The 13,439-nt window shown below is 40.3% G+C and overlaps 1 protein-coding gene across 7 annotated transcripts in view; it reads right to left on the bottom strand.

The window, feature by feature from the left end:
* The window catches only part of FGD4 (FYVE, RhoGEF and PH domain containing 4), a 207,153-nt gene that overhangs the window by 79,876 nt on the left and 113,838 nt on the right, over positions 1-13,439 (bottom strand). The window contains exon 1 of one of the 7 annotated variants that reach the window (XM_002916590.4): positions 12,766-13,268. The exons of the other annotated variants lie outside the window; for them this stretch is intronic. Coding sequence (XP_002916636.2) covers positions 12,766-12,853 — 88 coding nt within the window. The 5' untranslated portion in view covers positions 12,854-13,268. Of the gene's footprint in view, positions 1-12,765; positions 13,269-13,439 lie in introns of those variants that run through there. 7 annotated transcript variants of the gene reach the window in all.

The raw sequence follows: 13,439 nt of genomic DNA, 5'->3' as shown, positions 1-13,439 counted from the left end.
GCAGAAGAAGAGAAGAACAGAGAGGAGTAAAAGATGGTACTTGCTCAGGTTCCTGGCTAATGTGATAAGCAAACAGTGTCTTTCATTTTAAGTAAAAATGCAAGGATACAGTCGCGTGTGTGTTAAGTCTCAGAAGCCTGTGAGAGTGCCTGAATGAAGAGTACGCAATGATATTCATTAAGCTCAGCCATTCCTGAACTCTCCATCTGCCTCATTTTACAAACTCACTGTTAAAATTTTCAAATGTATTCCCTTTGATACCTTTAAAAAGATAGCATTTCATTGCCTTTTAAGGGAGCAGGGCAGGCACGTGTGCCTGAGGCAGAGCCAACTGTACAAAAGCTCTGACCCATTTTTGTTGTTGTTTTTGGTCTAATTAGGGGTTAAATCACTTAACCTTTTTTATATAAGAAGGACGAATTTCCTTAATTCTATTAATAGCAGTAACAAATATGAGTCAAGTGACGAGGCTAGAGGGAAGAAAAAAGAGCAGTTATTGAAAGCCTGGAGAACATTTTCGGGTATTTACTGGTTCCTTCAGGACTCCACAGGTTCAAGCCGTCCACTCAAGAGCCCAGGTGAAAAACTACAGCACCCTTCATAGCACTTGCCACCTGCCCTAGGGCAGCCTCTCCCAAAGTGTGTTCTGGGAAACTCTCCTCTGGCAACAGGATCTCCCATCCCCATCCCCCCTACCCCCACTCCCTCATCCACTCCATCCCCCACTAGCCCCACAACAAATAACAATGATTCTGTGTGAAATACTAATGACCTGTCAAATTCTACTGCTTTACCTTGTACTCCCATGATAGCAGTGGGCATGTTAGAGGCTACAAAAAGCCCTAAAGTAGAAAAACCTGTTTAACTTTGAACACAGTATTATGTCCAGGAAAACCTACCATCATAGAGTACAAGTCAACATCCCATGGGGCTAATGTGTCCTGGAACACATTTTGGGTGCCCTCATGACCTTGGCTCAAATTGAGCTGAAACTCTAACCTGCCCTCTGCTCTTGGAGGTGATGCTGCTGCTCCCAGCTTTGAAGCTGCACGATCCCACAATACAACGTACTGACCGCAAAAGCATCACTAGGGGCAGGCCCTGGGTGTTCGAGTTCTGCAGTCCAAAACTGGAGTTTTAGAGCCCAGATGAGGTCACAATTCTCTGATTCTGCTACTCCACTTTCTCTCCACCACTCTCCTCTCACCTGCAAAATTCCACAGCCTAGCAGACTTGAAACTCAGCAAACACAGAAAAATCTCCAAAGGGACTTTTTCCCCCTTCAAAGTAGTTATAAAATAGGATGTAAAGTATTACAATAATTAACCACACAGAGAATAGCAATATGTAGAATACTGTGGACAGTTTTATTTATTTATTTAAGATCCTCCCCCTCGTCTCAAGTAGAAGTTTAAATGAAGAAAGTATCATAAGACCCCTGAATGTAAAAGTACCTCACTTGCTTTTAATTCTGCTGAGTCACAAACAGATCCAATAGCTCCTTTGCTCTGTGACCTCCCTGGGTTTAAACCCCCAAATCAGGCAAAATAATGCGTTGGATAGGAAACCTGATTTCTTCCTGAAGACTCATAACCCATATACCCGACAGGGAATTAGAATAGGCTTATGCTCCCCGGAAAAAAACTAGTTTTCAAAATGGCTTTTTCTCAATTGATCTGTACTCTAGACACCAAGAGGCATTTGGATAAATGCAGTACAATGCATAGCTTCAGCCAAGGATACACTGATGCTAAGAGACATATCCTTCAGTAACATACACACATTGCTTTCCTGAATGTCACAAAAATATTAACAGTTATAACTTGGGATTTCCTAATCCTTTGAAACTTACACAGTATACAACAGATTTGCTACCGTTAACCATAGTAGTAATAAAACATAACAACATTGTTTATTCTGAGCCAACTACGCAGAATGTGAGGCACTTTATATGCATCATTTCATTTGCTCCTCTCAAGAATTTAATGAGATAGGGGCGCCTGGGTGGCTCAGTCATTAAGCGTCTGCATTTGGCCCAGGGCGTGATCCCGGGGTCCTGGGATCAAACCCCACATAGAGGGCTCCCTGCTCCACTGGGAGCCTGCTTCTTCCCCTCCCACTCCCCCTGCTTGTGTTCCCTCTCTCACTGGCTGTCTCTCTCTGTCAAATAAATAAAATCTTTAAGAAAAAAAAAAATTTAATGAGATAAAGGCAGGAGGCATTGTTGTGTCCATTATGAAGACGGTAAATGTAGGCAGCGATAGATGCAGGTGGTGGTAAATGACTAGGCTGATGTTAGAGACCACAGCTACATAGGGTTTGTATGTACCCTCTGGACAAGGGCTCCAGCTCATAATTCTTTGGCTTTCACTCAGAAGATCATCAACAGATTACATCTGTTATATTCCAACCACGTGCCTTGATCCTGTGCCTCTATTTCAGCCAACATTTGTAGCCAGGAGCTTCAAAAAAATCCCACTTAAGACATATGAAGTTAAGAATGTGAATTTTGATGTGGGGTAACTAAACAGATCAAGACAGAGTTCCAGACTTCTCTGCCTCTTCCCTGCTTTGACCTCCTTCTCACTTGCCCTTCAATTTTTAGATTTCTCATCTTCTTGCTCTGCTGAGGCCAAGAAGGTCCCTCCACTATATACTTTCCATGTTTTCTCTGAAGACCAGTGGGCATATCCCTCAGGTTCTCTCCATGACAGTCCAGTCCTAGTCAGCGCAGGGCTGCGCTGTGGTTCCTGCTCCATTTGACCCAGACTTTGCAAGGAGAGGCCAGGAAAGACCTCATGAGGCACTTTCACATATATATAGCGCACCACATTCCACCTTCAGCATTGACAGAAGCTGTCATGTAGGTCATGCAGGACAGACATCTCCATGTTCTAGTAAGTTGGTAAATAGTGGTAAAGCCAAGAGTCACACCAGGGCTTTGGATTCCAAGGGCAGTGCTCTTTCCACACAAACTAGGGTCAGGCCCATTATGTTTTGCACTGCAGATTCATGATCTGGAGTGCTATTTCCGGTATTCGCTCCATTTTGTCAAAGACTCCACTCACCACATACAAGCACAATAGTGATCTTAAATCCAAATGAATTGAAATATTGTTTTGAAAAACTAAACATACTCTTTAATCACTAACGCCCTAGTTATTACAAAACCAAGTTTAAGAAATACTTTTTTAAGAGTATTATGCTAAGCAAAATTAGAGAAAGACAAATACCATGATTTCACTCATATGTGGAATTTAAGAAACAAAACTGATGAACATAGGGGAAAGGAAGGAAAAATAAGATAAAAACAAAGAGGGAGGCCAACCAGATGGGACTCTTAACTACAGCGAGCAAACGGAGGGTTGCTGGAGGGGAGGTGTGTGGGGGGATGGGCTAAATAGGTGATGGGCATTAAGGAGGGCACTTGATGTAATGAGCACTGGGTGTTATATGCAAGTGATGAATCACTAATAATACACTGCTAACTAATTTGAATTTAAATTTAAAAAAAATAATTACTTTTTTAGAAATAAAGTCTTAGGATCTGCTCTAACAAATCAGGATAATAAATGTCCTCAGAGCAAATCAGATCTCTATTCACTTTGAGAATTCTAACAAACCCAGCAATTACAGCCTGCCACAGACTCCAAAGTGCATTTCTTCTCCATAGCTGGTGTATGTGCCAATTTTTCCCCTACTGGAAGACTGGCTATACAGGTTTGGTAGAAGATAATAGAAAAAAGTGTTAAAGGTTGCATGTATACATTAATTCCATAAGTATGCACTCAGCGTCTTATAAGAGAGGGCAGCAGAATAGGATCAGTAGGTGCCAGTAAGTAAGTGGAGCGGAGTGATCAGTGTTCAGGTTCACTAAGATCCTCCCCCTAGTCTCAAGTAGAAGTTTAAAATGCCCCTGAATCAGGGGACCATAAGCTACAGCCCATGAGTCCCTCGGTGGGAAAACTAAAATATACCTGAACTCAAGGTTTGCGATCCACAACTCACAGGGCAAATCTGGTACACAAAAATAAGTGTATTTTTGTCAATAAAGTTTTGCTGAAATATAGCCACACTCATTCTTTTACATATCGTGTACGATGCTTTCTCACTAAATTGGCTAAAGTGAGTAGCTGTGACAGAAACCCTGTGTCCCGCAAAGCCTAAAATATGTATGATCTGGCCCTTTGCAGAAAACGTATGCAGACCTTGACCTAAATAATCAAGTCAACAAACCACGGATTAGTGGTGTAAGTGCTATATAATAACACTATTATTACTATAGCACTACGTTATGTTAGTACTATAATTTTCTAGAACCACTCTTGGTTCTGTCCCCAGCCAGCAATGTGACATCTTCAAGTAAAACATCTAGGTTTAGGAAACTCATTAACAGCATCATGGCACAGTTGATCTAATATTAGTTTATCTAGCACATCTGGGCTTACAGATGACTCTGGGGTAAACTAACAGTGTTGCATGGCATGATCTTTACTTTCTTATTGATCTAAATCCCACATGCCTACTATGCTATTAATTCAGTTGCCTTCCTAACATTTTTAGTAAAAATTATCTTCCCCAGCTATCTACTGCATGTGAACCAATAAGCCAACAGGTCATACTCTTGGTCAACAGTGCTCAACCATGAGTCACCTATGGAGCTTTGAAAACGAAAACCACAATACCAGCGCTGAATCCCAAGTCAATGAGATCACAATCTCTAGGGGGTGGGACCCAGGTATCTGTGTTTTATTGTTTTATTTTTTAAAGATTTTATTTATTTATTTGAGAGAGAGAGTGCGAGCACAAGTGGAAGGGAGGGGCAGAGGGAGAAGCAGACTCCCCATGGAGGGGATCACGACCCAAGCCAAAGACAGACGCTCAACTAACAGCCACCCATGCACCCCAAGGTATATGTGTTTTAAAGTGATGGCAAGATGCAATCAAGACTGAGAACCACTGTTTCTGGTGTCGTAACAGGCATAGATCAAATTAATATTTGTAGTGGAAGCTGTATGAAATGAATTTTTAAAAATTTTAGCTGTGAAGCTAAAGTTCCATCAGAATTATGTCATAAAATGGGGATGCCATGAACATTTAGTGAAATATTAATAGAAACGATTTAGGCTCACAGCATCGATTGGCTCCTATTTAAGCCACACCCCAAATTTAATCTCAAGAATGAGGCCCTCTTTGCTATGTGGTAGATAAAGTAAGATTACCTGATTTTAGAATCTACTACTGAGGGGCGCCTGGGAGGCACAGTCAGTTGAGCATCTGACTCTCGGTTTCAGCTTGGGTTGTGATCTCGGAGTCATGGGATCAAGTCCCCTGACGCGCTGTGCTCAGCATGAAGTCTGTTTGAGACCCTCTTTCCCTCTCCCTCTGCCCCTCCCCACCCTGTGCGCATGCACGTGCTCTAAAATAAATAAGTAAATCTTAAAAAAAAATTCACTATTAAAAAACCCCAAAAATCTAGACATCCTCTGTGTATATGAAAAGGTATCAATTAGAAGTCTTGAGAATTCAAAAGAGGGAGATTATGTCTGGCCGAGTATGGAAAGCTCTGCTATGCAAGAAGACTTCTAAAACAATAAAATTAAAAAATTTTATTGACTTCACAAACTGTGAAAGAAATAAAAACAGATGTAAGAAAAGAACTTGAAGGGCAAAATAAAGTTGTTTTTTTCTAAGAGCTATAGCCAACTCATTTATTCAAGATGTCTGGTTTATAAATTAACCAGAATCTTGGCTTTTCCTCTTCCTTCTACCCACTGCCAAACTATTTTCCATTTATTCACAATAAATTTATCTGCAGATCCAGAGAGAAGAAGAAAATCAAACTGGCCAGTGTTGCATAAGGCTTGACAAGGATGTTGCTAAGACCAAACAGAATTGTTAATTATCTTAATCACAAGCAACCAAAAACTGACTACCGTTTCTCTTCACACACACACAAACATCATTTTCATAACCAAATCTTTCCTGACTTTGCTTATTTTCATTAATTTTGTACCTGCTTTTCTTTTCTTTTCTTTTTTTTTTAAGATTTTATTTATTTATTTGACAGAGATAGACACAGCCAGCGAGAGAGGGAACGCAAGCAGGGGGAGTGGGAGAGGAAGAAGCAGGCTCATCGTGGAGGAGCCTGATGCGGGGCTCGATCCGATGACGCTGGGATCACGCCCTGAGCCGAAGGCAGACGCTCAAGGGCTGTGCCACCCAGGCGCCCTGTACCTGCTTTTCTGACCTTGATTTCTCTAAAGCTGATTCCCAACAGCTAAAACAGTCCAGCCTAACACTCTTTATTAACGAGTGCCTGCAAGCTCCTGCCGACTTCACCACTGCCTCCTAAAATCCCCGTCGAAGTTCTACTTCTCAGCATACTGTCTTCCTGCACTGTGTTCTGCGGTTACAGACTCTGTTCACTCACTTTTCACACCTAAATTTAGCTTCACAGCAATCATGGATAAAAATGAACTCTACCAGGGCACCTGGGTGGCTCAGTCAGTTAAGCGTTTGCCTTCACTCAGGTCATGATGGGATTGAGCCCTGACTTGGGCTCCCTGCTCTGCAGGGAATCTGCTTCTCTTTCTCCTTTCCCTCTCCCTGCTTGTGCTCTCTCTCTCAAATAAATAAAATCTTAAAAAAAAAAAAAAGTGAAGAACTCTACCAAATAGGAAAAGCTCCTTGGGGCCAGCAAGCACTTATAAATGCTCTAGTGTCATTGCTTAGGTACAGGTCACAGGTAGGTAGTATGTTCAATACTTCTATTTGAAGAGTGGCAATTTTTTTTTTTTTTAAAATCTGACACGGTAGGTGACTTTCTACAAAGAGTAGAATAGTCTCTAATCTATCCCAACCCACTTTTTAATTGCAATACTCTTTCTTTTAAGACAAACATTAATATAAATCCCATTTTACTAGAAATTTAACATTTAACAGCTTACCAAGTTAGATATTCGCTTTCCCTGCTGTGCAATCAGACCAGCAGGCCTCGCGGCCTCGTGTTTTTCCCTGGCTGAGTTCTAGAGCAAGAGCACAATAGCATTTGTGTGTTCAGCTTCTAACAGTGTAGGGGATTGTTTCAGTCATGCAAAACTTAAAAAGCAAATATTCCATCTAGCTTTTCTATTATTTCCTTTTTTTTTCCTGGCTGACAGAGGAAGAAAGAAAAATAAGCCAATTCACCAAATATAGCCACTTTTTTAATTCTGAATTTTAAAACTGCATTATATAAGTCACATTTCGTTATGTCTAAGAGGATTGTTCCTACAAAGAAAAAGTTTATTTTATTCATTCCATGATATAACCAGTCTTATTCCTCCCCTTGCTTAAAATCCTTTAATGGGACTGCAAGACCCATAGGAAAAACTCTTATTTGCATAAAAGAGTCTTCACATCAGACATCTCGGCATTAGACATCAGTCTTCCTGTAAAGGTTTCATGTCCGTCTACTCACAGCCACACATGACCCAGTGCTCCAGCCACATTCCTTTCTTTTCCATTCCTGGAGCATAATTATATTCTTTTCCTATGTCTCCGTATGCTTTTGCATACACACTGGTTCCCTCGACAGTCTTTTATCAGACATATTAAACTAGTCCCAATGTCACTTTTTTGAGGAAATTTCCTTGAATCAAATAGTCAGTTTTTCCTCCTTTTCTGTTCTCCAAACACATATTTTGTATCTATATTATTACATTTGTCAGGTATAGTTACTGCTTTTATCTGTGTCTATGGTGGAGACAGGCTTAAACTTCCTTGAAGTCAGGAATATTAAAAGATTTTTAGAATTGGGTCTAGTGAATACAGTAGTCCCTCCCCCACCCCCGCTGCCCTTATCCAACCTTAGGTGGATGCCTGAAATTGCAAGTGGTACTGAATTCTAGCTTTACTCTTTTTCCTATACAATATACCTATGATAAGGTTTATTTGATACATCAGGCACAGTAAGAGATTAGCAATAATAAAAGCAATTATAATATACTATATTAAGTTATGTGAGTACACTCACTCTTTCAAAATACCTTATTGTTCCATATTCACCCTTCTTGTGGATGATGTGGGATGATAAAATGCCGGCAAGGTGAGCTGATGTGAGGTGAATGACACAGGTATTGTGACATACGTTAGTTAGACTACTACTGACCTTCTGACGTCACATCAGAAGGAGGGTCATCTGCTTGCGAAACCGCGGATGAAGGGGGACTACTGTACAGTTATATTCCCTATCTCTAAGCATGTCTCGTCATCATTGTCCTGTATCTAAATAAGTTAATGAATTTTAGACTGAAGAAGTATAAAAAATATCTTCTTTGCTCAATATTTTCATTCACTATTTTGCTATTTTCACTCTAAATTAGCAACTCTGATAGAAGTAAATCAAGAAAAAAATTGGGCAATATTAAAAGAGAAAAACTGGTGATATTCTATATGAATTGGTAACTTCACCAGTTCAATAGTCATTAGGGGGCTTACATTTACAAGTCACAAAAATAATCATTTCCAAGCTTTATATACTTCTTTTTATTATACTCAAAATAGATCTCATATTCTTAAGAAGTCATGTGACCCAACGATGTATCATTGTTATTACTCAGATAAATATATTAGCATATAGCAAATAATACTGCTGGTTATAAATTTTAAATGCAGGTCAATTTTCAATTATCCAGATGAATTTGGAAAGAAACTGGATACAGTATAAAGACATAAATAATTCTCATACTTTAATCCATGAATTGGTTTTCTACCCCCTTTAAATCATGCTTTACAAGAACTTACTAAGAGGAAACATTTCTAGATTGTTACATTTTATTTATCTTCTTTCTTTTCTTATTTTCCTCCTATGGGAGAATTTCAAAGTTAAATGCCTTAAATGCAGAAGGAAAAAAACAAGAAGAGCAAAGCAGGGAAAGCACATCCTTAATATGTAACAAAACATCTTAAACATTTTGTCATCTTGCTACAATTTTCTCCATGCAAACGGTTCCCCCAATTTCTAGGTCTCACACCCTGAAACTTTTCCCACCTACTTTCTCTCTCCAACAAAGCCCTGTAATTCATAATCTAAAACCACTTATTGAGCCCACCCATGTCATCCATGTCACTATCCTTTTTCTCTGTTCTTTATAACAGTGATCAACTTGGCCTCCAGACTCCCAATGGAATGACACTCATTACTCAGATTCTGCTTAACAAGGAAGACCAGGAACTAATAAGCAGAATATTTACAAAAGTGAATTGAGGGGAAGAAATGGAGAACACTACAAATATGTATAATTTATTAACTTCTCTATATTCCTGCTCATTTAGCTTTAAATTTCCTAACAGAAAAGGTCATGAGTATTAGAAATGTACTCCTTCATATAACAAATATTAACAAAGCACCCAGTATGTGTATCAGTCACTGTTCTCGGCCCTAGAGATAGAGCAGGAACCACACAATAAAAAAAACACATTTATACAAATGCTGGATGGCATAAAGAGCTATGAGGAAAACAAAGATGAGTAAAGGAGACAGAGGGCTGCTGAGTGGGGCAGTTCAAGGAAACCCTCCCCCATCAGGTGGCAGTTGAGAATGAGGCACACGAATATTTGGAGGATTAACATTCAAGCAAAGGATAGAACTACGAAAGTCCTAATGTAGTAGCACAGTAGATATGTTCAGGAAGAAATGAGACAACATGGATAGATAAGAATGAGTAAGGAGCACATTTGGCATCGAGGACAGAGTTAACAGTAGAGGCTGGAGTCGGGACAGGCAGGACCTGGTCTATCACTGAGAGGAGAGGCTATTCCTCTAACAGAGCTGGGAACCCACTGAAGGGCTGTAAAGCAGAGGAGAGACCATGATCTGTTTTCTATTTTTAAAGGAGCACTAAAGGGCGCCTGGGTGGCTCAGTCGTTAAGCGTCTGCCTTTGGCTCAGGGTGTGATCCCGGCGTTCTGGGATCGAGCCCCGCATCGGGCTCCCTGCTCCACTGGGAGCCTGCTTCTTCCTCTCCCACTCCCCCTGCCTGTGTTCCCTCTCTCGCTGGCTCTCTCTCTCTCTGTCAAATAAATAAAATCTTTAAAAAAAATAAAAATTAAGGAGGACTCAGGCTGCTGGGGTCAGGACAGACTCCAGGAGGTCAAGGGCAGATAGGAAGTTATTGGAATAACCCAAGGAATACTTGAACCACTGCAGCAGCAGGGGAGATGTTAAAACATGGTCACTTTGAGGTCTCCTAAAGCAAAATTTGTTGACAGACTGGATGTGAGAGGAAAAAGACTGAATGAAGACTAAGGTCTTTGGCCACAGCCTAAGAAATAAGAGTTGCTGCACAATGACATGGAGAAGGCCACAATGAACTGGGGGGGGGGGTAAGTTAAAAAAAAAAATCTTGGGGGTGCCTGGATGGCTCAGTCGGTTGAGCATCTGATTTCAGCTCAGGTCGTGATCTTAGGGTCCTGGGATTGAGCTCCACGTGGGGCTCCCTGCTCAGCAGGGAGTCTGCTTCTCCCGCTCCCTCTGCCCCCCGACTCATGCACGTGCGTGAGTGCATGCCCGTGTTCTCAAATAAAATCTTTTTTTTAAAAAAGATAATCTTGTCTATATTCATTCTCTAAGAGGAGAATGAGTGGTTTTCCCCAGGCCAGGTTTCAATAACCACATGTAGAATGACCAACCTCCAAGGCTAACACTATGTTCTTTCTCAGGCATTTTTCTTCTGCTGCTTCAACATAGGACCAACCAACTACAGACCCTTGGTCAATTAGCAGAGGGCAAATTCTTAGAAGGATCCGATCTAAACAGGGCTTAGAGATACTGTGGTAGGGGACAACTCAGAGAATTACATCAGAAGGAAGACCTTTAAAAATATATTTCGGGCCAGTAAAAATTGGCTCCCTATTTTATAAACAACAACGAACACAGACAGTAAAGACTATCAGAAGGCAGATCGGAAAGGGGGTAGGGATAAAGTCTACAGGCACCAAGGAAAAGGCCTTTTTATTTTTTGAATGAATGGTGTTCTAGTGTCTAAGGAGAACTGGTCAAGATAAATCTTACTCTTGGGTCAGAATGTAAGCTACATATATTTTGGATGACCATGAAATGAAGACCTAATTATGATCCCTGCAAAGATTAAATAATACTTCCTACTGAGTCGTTCATCACACTATTTTTCACTTTTTAATTTACATGTCAGTTTGCCTGTACAGGTTTTAAAAAGGAAAATTTCTTCCAGTCATTAAAAGAAGATAAAACTTTCACAAATTTATATGTACACTAAATATGTGTGCATAAAATGTTTTCTTAGACAACGTAACAGCAACAAAATAAACCACTGGTGTGAGCAGGAAGTGTTCCATTACTGTCCTTTCAGTTGAAAAACCTTAAAAGGAACTTCTGAAGCCCACATTACAGTAGTGGCCACTCACTATGGGGAGACGTCTATCAGAGCAGAAAATTCTAGTAGTTCTCTCTCCACTTAAGAGCTGCCTTCCAGGAGGGAATGTTAATTCCCTCCAATCATCCCTAACTGTTAGAAGATGGAATGAGAAGGGACAGAAGTTATTTCAAGCAAAAAGAGAACTTCAGTAATGGAGAAAGAAAATACTTCCCTTTTGTCACTTAAAAAAATATTTTTGTATTTAGAATATGATGGTAAACCATGGAGAGAGGACACAAATCTTGAACTTATTTATGTAAGAGTGGAACCCCCACAAAGGAATCAAAGCATCCCCCTAGATGATGGAGGAAGCAGGGGCAGGCACGGACTGGGCTCCTTAATCTCCAGCAACTACTAGAACCTGGGAACAGAGCCAGCCAAGGCTGTGCAGCTCCGGAAAGGAGCCTCAGCTTCCCTGCTGCAGTACTGTGACCAACCCCACCCTCGGGCTTCCACACTCAGTGCAAGCCCCACTGAGGCCACGAAAAGGAGTGATGTCAGAGGGAAGAGAATCTTGGTAACTACGAAGGCTGCCTGTTGTAAGGTGCAGCTCATCTTATTTAGCAATGGACACATTCTTCAGGAGGGTCGATATCCATGCAGAAACAATGGGAAAACAGCTACACAAAATGAACCCATTTCAGTCTTAAAAAATATTTTTAGCAGAAATTTCCTGTCACATGATTCTATTTCTACCACATAGAATTTCATTCGTCTTTCAAAGTCAATTTCCCATTTAGATGCTCTCTAGAATACTGGTGGAAACAATAGTGGCTCGATACCACTAACAATTTTTAAAAAACCAAATCCATGCCTATCTCTACAACATTATCTGATATGTAAAACCCAGAACACTCAGTCCCCTGAACTTTACTAAAACAAGCAGACTGGGATGGTGGGGGGTTGTTTAAACAGAATGCTGCTCCATGCACTAGCACCAGAAAAGGATTAGTGGTAAACATTTGTGAGCTTTGTTCATACCAGAAACGGAAGTAAATAAAAAAATTCTTGCTTTTTCTCTGCATTCCTCTCCTTACTGACTAAATTTTCAAACTGTTCTAATGTTAGTAAGAATGAGTCAGAGAAACAGAACTTAAACAAATTTGTACTTTGCTAACCCAGAAGATGCCTCTTGGAAGAGCCAAAAACCTTGAATATAGTACATATTTTAATGTTAAAGTTAAAAAATAACATGAACCTTATTCTTAACATTAAAACAAAACCACAGTCGGCCACTTGTCTGTCCCTCGGCATGCTGTATTATCAACTGACCACACACACTATTAAAAAAACAGAAGAAAGATACACTAGAAAATGAAACCACTTACCTTGATCAGTGGACATGACTTCACATATACTGATAATTAGTCTACTTGGGTTTGATACAATGTTTGGCTTTACTCTTTTAATAATCATGTGATAAAATCTCACTCCTGGCTTTAAAGCCCCTGGTAGACTGGAGATCACACAGATGAGCCAGGAGCCCACACCAGGGCACTGTTTCCTTCAAGGCATTCTAAGACCTTACAGCTCAAAGACACCCTCATGCATAATATGCCACACCTCCCCAGAGGAAGGGCTGCTGCCGTGTTTTTCATGAGACCAAGTATCTGGAGATGGAGAGACTTCTATTTATTATGGTTAAATGACCACGGAAGCACATGGAAGCTTCAAGTGAACTAGAAATACGTTTGGGAATAGGATGGTTTATAAACTGACTAATTCCTTTACTATTAGTAATGCTCTAAAAAGGCCAACATGAAAACAGTTTGTTTCCACTTTAACTGGGTCCATGCCTTGGACCGAAGAGGTTACAGATCCAGGATTCACAGGCTTAAGATGTTAAAATGTCGTTTTGAATGATCACAAATGTTATTCTGCCACTTCGACCTTCCTTTTAGCACAGCTCATTGAGCTTGGTGAATAAATAGTACTCATAGATTTCCTAAGGAAACCAAGTTTCTTAAGTTATTTCAGAACACTTTTTAACTGGTATAATATT

Source organism: Ailuropoda melanoleuca, chromosome 16 (assembly GCF_002007445.2).
Source record: "Ailuropoda melanoleuca isolate Jingjing chromosome 16, ASM200744v2, whole genome shotgun sequence".
Taxonomy (NCBI): Eukaryota; Metazoa; Chordata; class Mammalia; order Carnivora; family Ursidae; genus Ailuropoda; species Ailuropoda melanoleuca.
This window is presented reverse-complemented; position numbering and strand designations above follow the sequence as displayed.